Below are 13326 nucleotides of genomic sequence, written 5' to 3'. Positions count from 1 at the left end.
TATCCAAATATCTTAAGATTTTGCAAAATCCCCACCCCCCAGAGCTCGGCCAATTTTTGTTGCTGCGGGTAGAATATTTATATACATTTCTTTTTATCAGAAATCTATTTAAATTTTATTTTCGACAGGTCTCGCCCCGCAGATCTGGCAACCCTGTGTGCAGTGGACATATTTACACTTTACAAACTTTTTATACCAATATAAAAAATATCGAGCTCACAAGGTAACGCTATTAACGTTCAAATACAGTACACACTGGTGTAATGAAATTAGAGTAGAACAGTATTTCCATCAGAGGAAGCCCACGTACCACTGGTGGTACACGCCCCACAGTTTGAGAACAATGGTTATAGATTGTCAGAAAATGCCCTAAACATTGTAACACAAAAGTTCTTTAGAAAAGTTTTCTCTGTGCAAAAAGAAACAGGTGGATAAAAACCCACACTCTCATGAAACGTAAAGGACTAATTAGCTATTTTCTTTCTCTTTTTTTTGGATTGCAGATGACGCATCACTCAAACCTGGAGGTGGAGTTTGTCTTCTTTCTCTTTCCCTTCCAATTTTCACCTTCCCCGAGACTGTTCGACATCACATTTTGTCCTCAGAACTTAATTAAAAAAAACACATTCACACTCGCTGTAACGCCAATAAAACCCAGAAGGAAATCCATTTTTTTGATTCGGTTACAAAGAGTTTTCATTATGAAATCTCGACAACCGCATGTTGTCAACTGTACAGGAGGAAAGGATTGAATTAAAAACACAAACAGATCCAATCTCTCCTGCAGCCACAGCTCCGGCACGTCCCTGATAATAGCTGCCACAGGAAACACGGTCAACGAACCACACTGACCGCCGCTCTGAAGAAAAACTGCGGTACATAATTCAAGTACACAACAGCGGGAATCCACAGGAAACGTTTTATTTCTCAGCTTTTGTTTTGAAGAATTTTAAAAAACATTTTAAAATCTAAAAGGACTACCCAATCGTCTAAAGAGATCAACCATAATTATATACAATATTTACAGTATATACAGTCAAGTAAGATTTTACTGCATTAAAAGAGCATAAGACAACAACTTAGATTTATTTTTACTGGGGTTAAAACTGACAACTGAACAAATGATTAAAACCATTAAGAGTTTGGACGGAGGAGCCATGTTGTTGTGTCAAGGTCTCGGGTGTGAACTTGATGCTTCACATGCGCTTGGCCGCATTTTTGATCCGCTGAGAGGTCTTATAAAAAATGGACCTGGACTTGTGAGGTTCCAGGAGGCTGAGGTTCCCCTCGGAAACGCTCCTCACGACTCGACGGGGCCTGTTCTCCTCGGAACCTGAGGGACAGACACCGAACAGAGGGAATCTTATCAAGGATGAAGAGAACGCAGACGTACAACATACACAGAAACGGTTATACAAGTGACTTACGGGCATTCTTCAACCCATAAAACCAACCATAACTTCTATTTCACACTAAACTTTTCATTTTTAAGACTGGATTTAACACTTTCTGCATCAGTGAGTCCACAGAGGTGCATGTGATGAACGTGTTGTCATCCGCCCATGCTCATGTTGGTATGTATGGATCGTAAGCGTAGATGTACCGACATTTTAAAACCGTGTGGACCATACTGTAAAAGCTGCAGATTAAGGGATTGTTTAATGACAACTTAAAAGAGTTCTCATCCTTGCATTAAATATTACAGCAGTTTTGATGTTATCTCATGGGCTAAAATCACAACTTTCAGACACTCAGGCTCCATGTAGCATAACACGTTTTGGTCGGAGGACAATGACAACAAAGAAGATGATAACCCAATGCTCAAATAATAGACAAAAAAAAAAAAGAGAAAAGAATAGGCCAATTTTCCACCACTGGACAGCAACGCGAGCTTGTGTACACATGCATATAATACTATCCTGTTGCAAGTATGAATGGAGCCGTGTACGTGCAGGTGGACATGTGATATGACTCTCTGTGGACACATGACAAGGAAAGCGTGGAGGGAACCTTCCCAATCCATCCATCCATCCACACTTGGTATCCCATAACAACAAAAATGACTACATTTAAGACATGTCTGTATCTGTATTAAAAAAAAAAAAAAGACAAACAAACAAACAAAGAACTTAAACCTGACAAAAAATATTCACACCCTTATTTCAGGACTTTGCAGAATCCGCTCTGGCACTAATAACAGCTTAGATTCTTCAGGGATTAAGTCTCTACAAGATTTGCATACCTGAAGTTGGTATGGACCTGCAGTTTATCTCATTCTTCCTGGCAGCCTCTGTGCTTCTTCAGAATGGATGGGGAACATCTGTGAACTTCACGTCTCGTCACAGATGTTCTATGGGATTTAAGTGCGGGGCTTTGGTTTGGCCACTCGAGCACAGGCAGAGACTGTCGACGCCAGTGTGGTCTCCTGGTCATTGTCGCACTGAGAAGGAACCAGTGAGTGCACTGGAGCAGCTTTTCTTCAGGGACCTCTCTGTATTTGGCTGAGCAGTGCCGTCACAGCATCATGCTACCATCTCCATACTTCACTATAATGAAGGGATTAGGTGATGAGCAGTGCCTTCAGAAATGTGTCTAAAGGGGTGATTTTTTTTTCTTCCCTTTTGTCTCATAGCGATACTGATACTGCTGACTGATATCGGTACTAATCGATACGCGTTGTGGTGAGCCGCGAGGAAGAGTGTACTTCATACGCACCACAAGAGGCGAGGCCTTCTTTTTAAACTAATGGACTCCTCTGCAGTGAAAGACTTTAACTCTTTTACAGTAAATGGGACAACAGCCCTGTGACATCAGCTGTTTTTTCCCCCTGAGTCACGTTCCCTCGCTTTTGTTACTTATGATGCCGTCGATGGAATTTTTTTGCACAAAAATGCTGAGTTCGATGCCAACAGTGTGTGTAGTAACTATGTAGTTAACGAGAACATGCCTTTCCCTCTGCCTTCTATTAGAGTCAAAGCTGGCGAGCTGCAGTTCTGTTAGCAGCAGCCACATGTGGGCTTTGCTGAAGCAGTCGCACGGTGCACTGCCTGATATTCATACTGTTGTATTTGTTTGTCATGTGGATGAAAGGGTGAATGACATTTTTACACAATAAAAGTCCATTTTTTTCACAAAATCTTGCAAAGTGAGCCCAAACTTTTGAGCCAATTAAACGGCGCAGCTTGTGGTCACATGGAATCACCCGACAGTGGCAGCTTCATTATTACAGGATGGTTGGGAAGCAGCGTTTTCTAATTTCCAGAGCTGAAACAATGAATCGATGACTAAATTAATCGAGAACTATTTGGATAATCGATTAATCGGTTCAAGGCTTTTTTCATGATTAAAACAAGATTTTCGATAGTTTGAGCTTCTTAAATGTAAGTATATTCTTAATTTCTTTGCTTTGGGTAACAAAGAAATCATTAAAAGTGAATCATTTTGGTTTGTGGACAAAACAAGACGTTTGAGAACATCATCATTTCCAGGTTTGATCAACATTTTTTAAGGTTTTCTGATATTTTATGGACCAAACGATTCACCGAAAAAATAATCGACAGACTAATCGATTATGGAAATAATCATTAGTTGCAGCTCTACTGATTTCTAAAGCATAGTTAAATTTAGTAACTAGGGACGCGCAATATCGTCTGCAAGATATCCATGTCAGCTGATATCGGCATTATCGGATATCAGCAAATGTGCCACGTTCCCCAGATACGACTGATGACTAAAAACAATAGGCTGAATAGACAAAGCAGGTGATTTGCTGTGGCGACCCCTAAAGGGGAAGAAGTCAAACAAAACTAAGTATTGGTTTTTGGTTCATGTATCGATATTGGTTATCAGTCCAACTTCTTCTGAGATATATCGGCATATCGCAAAAAGTCCAGTATTCTGCATCCCTATTGGTAGCGACATCACATTTTTGGGTATAGATCCTTTCTTTCTGCCACTGAGTGTTTGTAAATGACTGGTTCCCTTCCAACTCTTCAGAACACATTAACTTCATGCTTTCATAGTCCTAGATGCTAATTAACACAAATTCCAAGGTCTGTCATGTCGCTTACACAAAGCATCATCTGATTAGCCAGGACTTCTGAAGCTCTGTAGCAGTAACTGCTGGGTTCTCCGTCACCTCCCTGACCGACACTTCTCAGTTTGGCAAGACCAAAAGCTCCATCAAACAACCAATGAGTCCTCCATGCTCCAGGGAACAAAAAGCTTTGGAAATAGCTTTACACACTTGTCCTCTCTGCCTTACCACACATCTACAGCAAGTCCCTTGGACTCAGTTTTTTCCCCCCTGACATGCAGAGTGACAAAGAGAACTCACAATCACACAGGTTCAGTTCAGTTCGCCAGAGGTGAACTCCGATTAAGTTGTTAACATAAATAAAGCGGTGGTTTGCAAATGATTCAGCCTCTGGGACCCACATTTTTCAAGTCACAACCTACATTTTTGAACTGCTGCAGTAATAAACAATGCCTTCATTTACTGTTGTAAATATAAACTAAAGAGCAGAATGCAAAAAAGTGCTCATGAGGCTAAAACCCATTGATCGGTTTACAAATACTCGACCGGGCTCCAACTCCTGAGATGGTGGACACTGCTGTCATGACAATGATGAACGATCAGTGTGCACACACGGTCATGAGAAAGTGTGTTTCAATTAAAATAATAATGTTTTTTTTCACCCACACAATGCTCCACCTTTGAGTCACATGCCATCCTTTCAGAGACTCAGCATTAAAAGGTCCAGTGTGTAAGACATTGTGACAATTACCGGTGAGAGAACGGCGGACTCTTTCGCTCACCCCTACGTTTACAGAGTACATCAGGGAACTACAGTGGCCTTGGCCGAGCAGAAAGGATGCAAATATGCCATCACACTTCTCTCCACTCTCCCCGCTAAATTCCTTCTACTTCTTTGTCAGTGTGTGCATCAGGTTTGTCATGAAATGCAAGTCCATTTGGACTGCTGTAGAAACCTGGTGGCCTCAGAAAAGCAGACCCTTTGGATAAAGTAGGTTCTACGGCTTCTACAAGAACCAAAGGATTTGTTTTCATTATTATAAAACATTGATACTCTTGTAAACATAATTCTGGGTAGTAGTATATTCACCTCTTGCCAATAAACCCTCCTGAAAAGGTCCAGTGTGTAACTTAAAGCCAAAGAAGTACACATTATATGCACCCTGCTTGTTGCAGGATCATGCCGAGAAAAAGCTAACTCCTGATGTCATGTCAAATTCTGCAGAGGACAGTAAACAGCTTATGTATGTTTTAACAGTCCGCCAGTCTGCCTATGATGGACAGGTCAATGTTTGTGTGAGAGGGAGCAAGTGGGAGAGGCTTCTGCAAATTGCTCTACACTAATAGCTTGGGTGAACCAAGCCGATTCTGCCATTGATTTGCTTTCGCTCTGGCGAGGACGCTATTTTTTTCCTACTATGGAATCTCCAAAAAAAGAAAAGGGGGGGGAGCAATCCCAAGTGCCACAAGTGATGAAACTCTGTGGTCTCACATTTTAGTGACAGCTCAGTTCGCTTGGTACCTCACCAGAGCAGGTGCCCAAAAAAGCAACAGGTACCAGGTGAGTTGAGTCGTGCCATTTGATCTACGTCTGTTTTTACACCCTTTCAAGACATACATTAAATGAGAGTAAAATGCAGTCCGACATCAGCCAGGCTACCACACAATAACAATGTCGCAAAAAAAAACCCACTCCAATTTGTTTATTATGAGAATATGGTGGGCTTCCACAGCGAAGAGATTACATTTTTGGAATTGAATAAAACCACAAACATTACTAAAAGCATCTTTTCAAAAATAGCTACTTCATCATTTTGTCTCTACAGATAATACTTGACTTCATTTCTGTGATCTACCATTTTCTTTCAAGATATTTTTTCACATGGGTCAAAAATAAAATGCAACAAGCTTTTTTTTTTTTTTTAGCTCACAAAACCAACTCACTTATGTTGCACAAATGATAGTCATTATAAGGTAAGGTGTTTTTCCTCTTAAGTGTATGTGGATGTCTGTCTGTCTCTGCTGCTGACACTTACCGGCAAAGCGATGCACTCTGAGTGGTCTCGGGGCCGCGGAAGGGTCTTTCTTTATACGCTTTGGTGCAGGGAGACCATGTGTTATCTCTTCTCTGATGCTGCTTCAATGAGTAAAGAGGGGGAAATAGAACAAGTAATCACACACCAACCATTATGTCAAAGGTTCTTCATTATCTGTAACAGAATTCCTTCATAAAATACTCAGAAATGGAATCCTTATACAAGTTTCTCACATTTTAAGTCATGAATATATCTGAGCACAATCATTTAATCCCCTGCCAGTATATTAAATGATGTACATGTCAATGAACATTAGAGAGAGAGAAGAAAAAAGTCAGTGATACAGTACCGGTTAAATGCACGCTTCCCTTGTGCAGCAGATGTCATTTGCATGTAGGTCGGGTTGGCTCTTCTCGTTTCTTGTAAAGTCTGAATCGGTTGCCTACAGAGCAAAGGTTCATGTTACAATGACATTTCCCTCTTCAATCAAAATCAGCTTATAAGTGTAACAATTTGCAAAAACTATGTGTATACTGATCTAAAACCTTCATCAGCCTTTCAGTGTTGGCGGCTTCATTTTTTTTTTAAAATCACTTTACAATTTTGACCATTTCCAGCTAATGTGGCAGTGCACTTGGCAGTAAGTTGTCTTTTGGCATCTCCCTGAACAATCAGTTTGTAGTTTAAAATCCATTAGCAGGTTCATGATAGTTCAGTTAATTCAAATTAACAAGCACAAGAAGTGCACGAGTTAAGCGATAAAAGCCAGAGTCTAATGCACCCAAGTCACATGGCACAGACATTTCAGACGGATAAAAAAAAAGGGCAACTTCGTGCATCATGAAGCGACTAATCGACAGCCATATCTTAATATAACACCTTATATTTCAGCAGTTAAGGCAAAGAATTTTGATTTTGAGATAAGACCGTGGCAATTTCTTTTACTCACAAAAATAAAAATGATACCCTCTCAACATTTAAAATGAAGACTTCTCTGCTGGGACCATCGTCACCAACAGAAACTCTTTTTTTGCTGTTATAGCTTAAAATGTTCCCCCATTTTGTTTCAACTTCCAGCTGAAAATAGCCAAGAGCTGCTCAGCTGACTTAAGCCTCTTGAGTGTTCCAGTCTGGAAACATGTCCCCATCTCAGTCTTGTTTTGAATAAAGTTTAGAGGATTTACCACTTTTGAAAGGTTTAGTCACAATCCAGATTTTCATGCTGAATTCGTTTGGTGCTGTGAAAGCTTCTCCTGAGCAACCAGAGAGATCGTTTGAGAATACCTGTCTATGTTCCTTTTGATTGAGTAATGATTTGTTTTCTTGTAATTGAATAAACGCATGTTTGTCCTTCATACTAGGGCTTCAGATCACAGGAGGCGAAAAATACCAAAAACGTTCAGTTATGCTTTCAAAAGGCAATGTTTCATTAAAATGTGTGGTCCAAAAAGCCGGGAATATTGAGCCAAATTAAAAAAAAAACCCACACATTTGTGAAGAGTTTGTGATTTAACCAAGATTAGAACATTAAACATCAGGAAGAATGCGTGCAGATGTCCCTGACGTTTTAAAATCCATTGAGAGACTAAATGTTACTGAAAGCTTCAACTGAAAGATTCCAGGTGCAGGAATAAATGAAACACTCCTCCTTGTTAGTTGTGACAAAGTAAAAGCAGCTTAATCCATTTACTTAAACATACTTGTATAAATCTCTGCCAATTAAACGCACAGAGCCAAAGACTTTGTAGAGGATTTTATGCTCTTTCTTTTTTTTTTTTTTTGCCACCATAGCTTTTGTGTCTTATTCACTTGTCTGGACACGTGCAGCCCAGGTGAAAGGATAGAAACCTGGGTGCGTGTGTGCTACATTAAATAGCAATTAATGTTTGTGAAAAACATAAATACATCATTCTATACACATTCTTTTGGTAAACAAGAAAGTTAAATAATTGGTTCTCAAGTATTGTGAGAGTTGTTTTCACCTACACTTTTTAACTGTCTCTTTTCACTTACACTACAGCTCAATTTAGGCTTCTGTAGTTCATAGTGGTGCAGCCCTGCAGCCCCAACCCCCGGTTTGCTCAGAGAGAGGAATAATATAGCTGCGAGCAGTGAAGAGTCTGTTCCTAAAAATTCCTCAGTGGCATGGAACTGGTTTGGTTTTGCAGTGTCAGAGATCGAGCAAACCGCTGCCCCCTGCTTAAATGCCATTGCAACTAAAGGCAGCAGGCAGGTTTGTGTTCATTTTTTATTCCCATTTAAAGTTTAACAGTTAAAATGAATGCAATCTTGTTTTGAACAGTTACTTTGTCGTTCGTATATGTTAAAAAGAAGTAGTTTAATAGTATAGCATGAGTTTTTTTCTCACCTTTTGGTGGGAACCTGCTTCCCCTCGTTGGCCTTGAGAGGACGGTGTAATTGGCTGTGACCTGATGATAAAGCTGCAGGCTCCAGTGCTTGACAGGGACTCCCGCTGCTTATTATGATGGTGGCATTACTCGTTTTCTGATCATCACTGTCCACAATTTCAAAAGTCATGTTGGGATCCATGGCAGCGGACGAGGAGAGCGGCAGGACTTGAACAGGTTTCTGAGCGGGCTCTGGAGTGCGCTGGAGAGGGAACATTCCCTCCTCAAACACTTGGACCTTGGCGACACTCTGTGGGCTTTGTGGCGGCAGTGACGCAGACAGATTCCTCTTGATGGGCCTTCTGGGACGTGATTCTGCCTGGCTTCCTTCACCTAAAAATCCAAACCATCAGTGAAACATGAATATAAGCAACAATAAAAAAAATAAATGAACATAATCACAACACAATCAATTAATTCATTGGCTTCTTGACATATACCAGGGTTCCCACACATTTTCGCCAGTTCATTTTCAAAAACCTTCCACACTATTTTGACCAACTTCCATGACTGAATTTAAGTCGTTCAACAAAGGTAGGCTCCTATAGTGACCATAGGGCACAGTAATGAGGCTCTTCTATGTGCTAACCCATTCGCAGGCTTTGAGGAAAAAATATAAGTTTGAATAAGATCTCTTTTGAGCATTTGATCACACTTGCCTGGCTGTTCTGCCAACTAGCATCGCAGTAGAGCTTGCCGACTTCACTTGAACATAATGCGTACAATGAGGATCATGCGACTTAAGTGGGGGGACATTCATGCAGCTTGCAGTCCTTTCCAAAATGTTCACTTAATTCCAAACCGCCTGGGAAAACTGCTCTTTTAAATTTCAAAACTTTTCCAGGAATTTCGTAACCGTGGAAACCCTGATATACATAAACACTGAATGTCTGCCACGTGTAAATACTGGACCTTTAAGTGACCAAAAGTATATTAACATTTAAAAAGGTTTCAGCAGAAATTGAATATGCAACCCATGAGAATAGTTGTGTATAATCGCTTTAAAATAAACATTAGAATAAGACTTTTACATGTACTTTTTTGTGCTGCCATGTTTCTACAACATTCCGAATGGACAAAGCAGCGAGCGCATGTCACACCTTTGAACAATAAACAAGGAACATATTTCCGTCCAATATTTTCGCTAATTGTATACTCCAAGTAGACAGTAGCAGTTGGTGTTAGCCTTTCACAATCACCTCGGATTGACCCCGCCGCCCCCGTGACCCTCATGCTGAGGATAAAGTGATAGACGGAGTGAGTGAATGTCTAACAATTTAAAATATTTAGGGGCTAGAGCACCGTGTGTGAACTCAGTCGAGCCTGCCAGCGATTTCATTCCACTTTGCTGACACTTCTGGCAAGGATGCCATGATGGTCCACTTCAGAATCGCCTAAAAAAGGGAGCCAATCACAAACCCCTCGTGTGCTTTACACAACGACGGCGACAGAGAAGTGGCATCTGACAGCCTTTTTATACGTCCAGCATGGCGGCCACTGATGAGCAGCAAACTACAACAAGCACTTGTTGACACGCTCTCCGTCGCTCTGCATACGTTATTCGGATCATTGGTCTGATTGGTTGTAGGTCTATCCAATTCCACACAGAGACATTTTTCATCTACTTCCTTTGGTCATGCCTCTTGAAAGTGGGAGGCGACTACACCCTTTCCAGACTCATACAAATGAGATACAGATGCAGTCTGGTGTTAGCTACAAGAAAGGCAGGAGGAACCGTTTAAGCAAAACCTCTTCCTCATCAGAACACTTTGTATTCCACATGCCGTTTCTTGCATGTATGGTCTTACATATAATATAATCCCTCTGCAAACAGATTTGCGTTTATGGAGCCACATATTGTGTATGCATTGTTTGCTTTTCAAAATGTCACAGGATATTGTAGTCAGGAAGTGGTATGACAACAGTGTTACTATGATAAGGAACACAATGGCTAACTAAATAAGCCTTAAATAATCATGATGTCTGGTTGTTAGAAGTGTCAACAAGCCATTTGATCCATTGTCAGGCTACACACAAGCCTTTGACTTTTCCCTTTGGTCGCCGAAAAGTAATTAACACAGCGTTATATTATATAATTTCAAGCCTTGTTTTCAGTTGTCAGCATCTGGAACAAGCCATCATTGAAAAGTGTTTATTAATTCATTGTTTATAACCGAGGGCCTTGAAAGCGAAAGCAAATCAAAGCACTTTATAAAGTAAGCAGTGCAACATCGGTCCCTAAATGATGCCGTCCCCCGTATTTCATCAATAATCAGTGGTAAGTGCTGAAGTGCCAGCCTTAGGCTAAACAATGCAATTTAAAAAATGTCATAACAGAAAAATGAGATGGATCGCACCCTTAAGTTACACAGTGTGATCAGCACTGTTGGAGATATTGTATTTGGCAAAAATTATAGAGCCTTGATTGCGCATATAAACATACATTTTACGAAGCCAGACTGAAACTGACAAAAGCGTAGTTTCTGTGACATGCACTCCATTTTATGAATGGAACAGAGCAGCTTGAAGATTTTTTTTTTTTTAATTATTATTTATTCATTATTGTCTAATGTTATTGTACTGGTTATTATTCTATTCTTTTTTTTATAAAAAAAAAAACCAGACGAAAACATGATGCTCAAACACACAACTGTAAAGTCTAATTTATGTGGTAATATTAGCCATAAGTTCTGTATCGAGTTGCATGAGACTCAATACTTCAAGTATCTTGCGTGTCCCCATTTGTGGTACTCGTACAGGTAATTGGATTTTCTTGTTTATGTCCGATATCTGATGTGATGATTTTGACCAGTATTGGACCGATACCGATACCAAGTATCAGATCGACTCATCCCTAAATTCAGCTGACGGATTTTCCAGTCACATAGTATCGACGACTGACTGCTAACGTGAGAAGAAAGCAGATAAATCCAAAGAGAGATAATTTTCTTGGACCTTAATTGGTTGAATTAATCACAGCAAACATTACATTATCATAGCAAGACATTTGTAATCCAAAGGCAAAGTGAAGTTTGCTTGCCGTTGAAATGATAATAAATCCATGTGGAATTACTAAAAATGGAAAGAACAAATTACATAGTATAATACATAGAAATGATAGGTAGTGGTTGATATGTGATACTATATCCACCAAGTTCTTTTTCCTCGTGATTTTTCATTTAAAAATCCCAGTGACAAATAAATTGCACAGACTGCAGAGCAGAATGAGGTTAAATCACGGTGTCTGCATCATGATTGGAACCATTAGGAATGGCATTTCCCGCAGAGGTGGGGGTTTATATGAAAAATGCCAGCACATAAAGCAAGTGAGAACACTTAATTCAAAAGTGAATGACTAATTTAAACATGACCCCAAATGTGCAAAATGCAGTTTTTAGAAAATGTGTGATAAATATCCCTGTGGCAGAGGACTTGTCCGTTGCAATATATGGCAGCAGACTGAGCAGAGTTCCTTCAATCACATATTTTTGGCTTGTAGGGGATTAATACATGCATGAGTTGCTATTTCTGGTGGAGGCTGCACTGAATTAGGGTCGCCTGGTTGCTGCTGCCTGTTTTTTTATAGCGCGCCTTTTCTGGTTGGTGGAGCAGGGGAGTTTACGTCTGTTGACGTTTTTTCCTGCCCTGCTGTGGATCTGCATTTTCATGAATGAAGCTCAAGAGGGATTGGGAGGGTTAGATGCTAGACAGACAGGAGGAAGGGAGGGAAAAAGAAAAGGAAAAAGCCAGACACACAGACGACTGAAGCAAAAAGGGAAAGGCAAAAATCGGGAGAGGAAAAAATAGAAAAGAGAGAGGTGAGGAGCAGAGGATCAAACAGGAATATAAAAAGAGCAGCAAAGAAGGGAAGAGAAGGGGGGAAAGCTGAATGAAAAACCTGGAGCTATTTATAGATGCTTGTGTGGACACGTTATCAACACAGAGTTGTGAAATGCTTAAATGTTCCATTAAAGTGATCACTTTTTGTGTGGCTTGCTATTATTACAGTCCACGAAGAGTTAACACTCCCTCACAACCCCAGCCCTCTCTAAAACCGATGAAATTTGATTGGCTTTGCGAGCTGCAGGGTGGTGCCATTTCTCATAACATGCTGCAGTGACTACCATTAAGAGCAGGGGAAGCAGTGAGGGACTGACAAACAGCATCAGGATAAGATCAGAGCAGTTTGTCCAAATGCAAAGTTGAACACCACACTGAAATGAAAACAAATGTTTGATTACAACTGTGTAGAATTACATGTGAATAACCAAACAATCAGCATTGCTGATAGTGCTGCACAACAACTACAACACTGTCCTGAAATTAAAATGGACAGGGTGGTTTTCAGTGATGCAGGTGTGAGTCAGTGAATGCATAATAGAGGAGGATGCACAGTTATGTTTTTTTTAGAGATGTTAGTCTGTGGCTGCAGAATCCTAATAATGGAAAAAAAAGCGATGCAAACAAAGTTATAATACAAATTCCATGCACGTTGCACGGTGCTGATGCAGGATGAGTGCTAATAAAATAGCGGATAGTTGATATTTAAAATGTTTTGATTTTAAATATCCAAGTCATTAATTGTTGCTTAAGGATTATATCAATGGATGCAATGTTTCAGAAAACAACTCTTATTTTATCTAACCTTATAGCTTATAGCCAGGGCTGCAATGATTATTGGATTATGCATATATATACATACATTTTTATATATGTATATATATACACACACACACACACACATACATACATACATATATATATATACATATACAAAATATTGTACACATGATGTCCAATACCAGAGACGGTACACTGTCACTTTAAGTATTTAAAATTCATAGTT

General features: G+C 40.0%; 1 protein-coding gene across 2 annotated transcripts in view; it reads right to left on the bottom strand.

Annotated features, from left to right (window-relative positions):
* Window positions 1-784: 784 nt before the first annotated feature.
* kif18a (kinesin family member 18A) overlaps window positions 785-13326 on the bottom strand; it is a 29707-nt gene continuing 17165 nt past the window's right edge. Inside the window, exons 15-18 of one of the 2 annotated variants that reach the window (XM_044031120.1) lie at window positions 8441-8813; window positions 6422-6514; window positions 6073-6173; window positions 785-1333 (exon numbers count right to left, since the gene is read on the bottom strand). In XM_044031120.1, coding sequence (XP_043887055.1) covers window positions 1197-1333; window positions 6073-6173; window positions 6422-6514; window positions 8441-8813 — 704 coding nt within the window. In that variant the 3' untranslated portion in view covers window positions 785-1196. The remainder of the gene's footprint in view (window positions 1334-6072; window positions 6174-6421; window positions 6515-8440; window positions 8814-13326) is intronic. The other variant, XM_044031121.1, reaches the window with a different exon arrangement.

Source organism: Solea senegalensis, linkage group LG7, assembly GCF_019176455.1.
Source record: "Solea senegalensis isolate Sse05_10M linkage group LG7, IFAPA_SoseM_1, whole genome shotgun sequence".
Lineage (NCBI taxonomy): Eukaryota > Metazoa > Chordata > Actinopteri > Pleuronectiformes > Soleidae > Solea > Solea senegalensis.
This window is presented reverse-complemented; position numbering and strand designations above follow the sequence as displayed.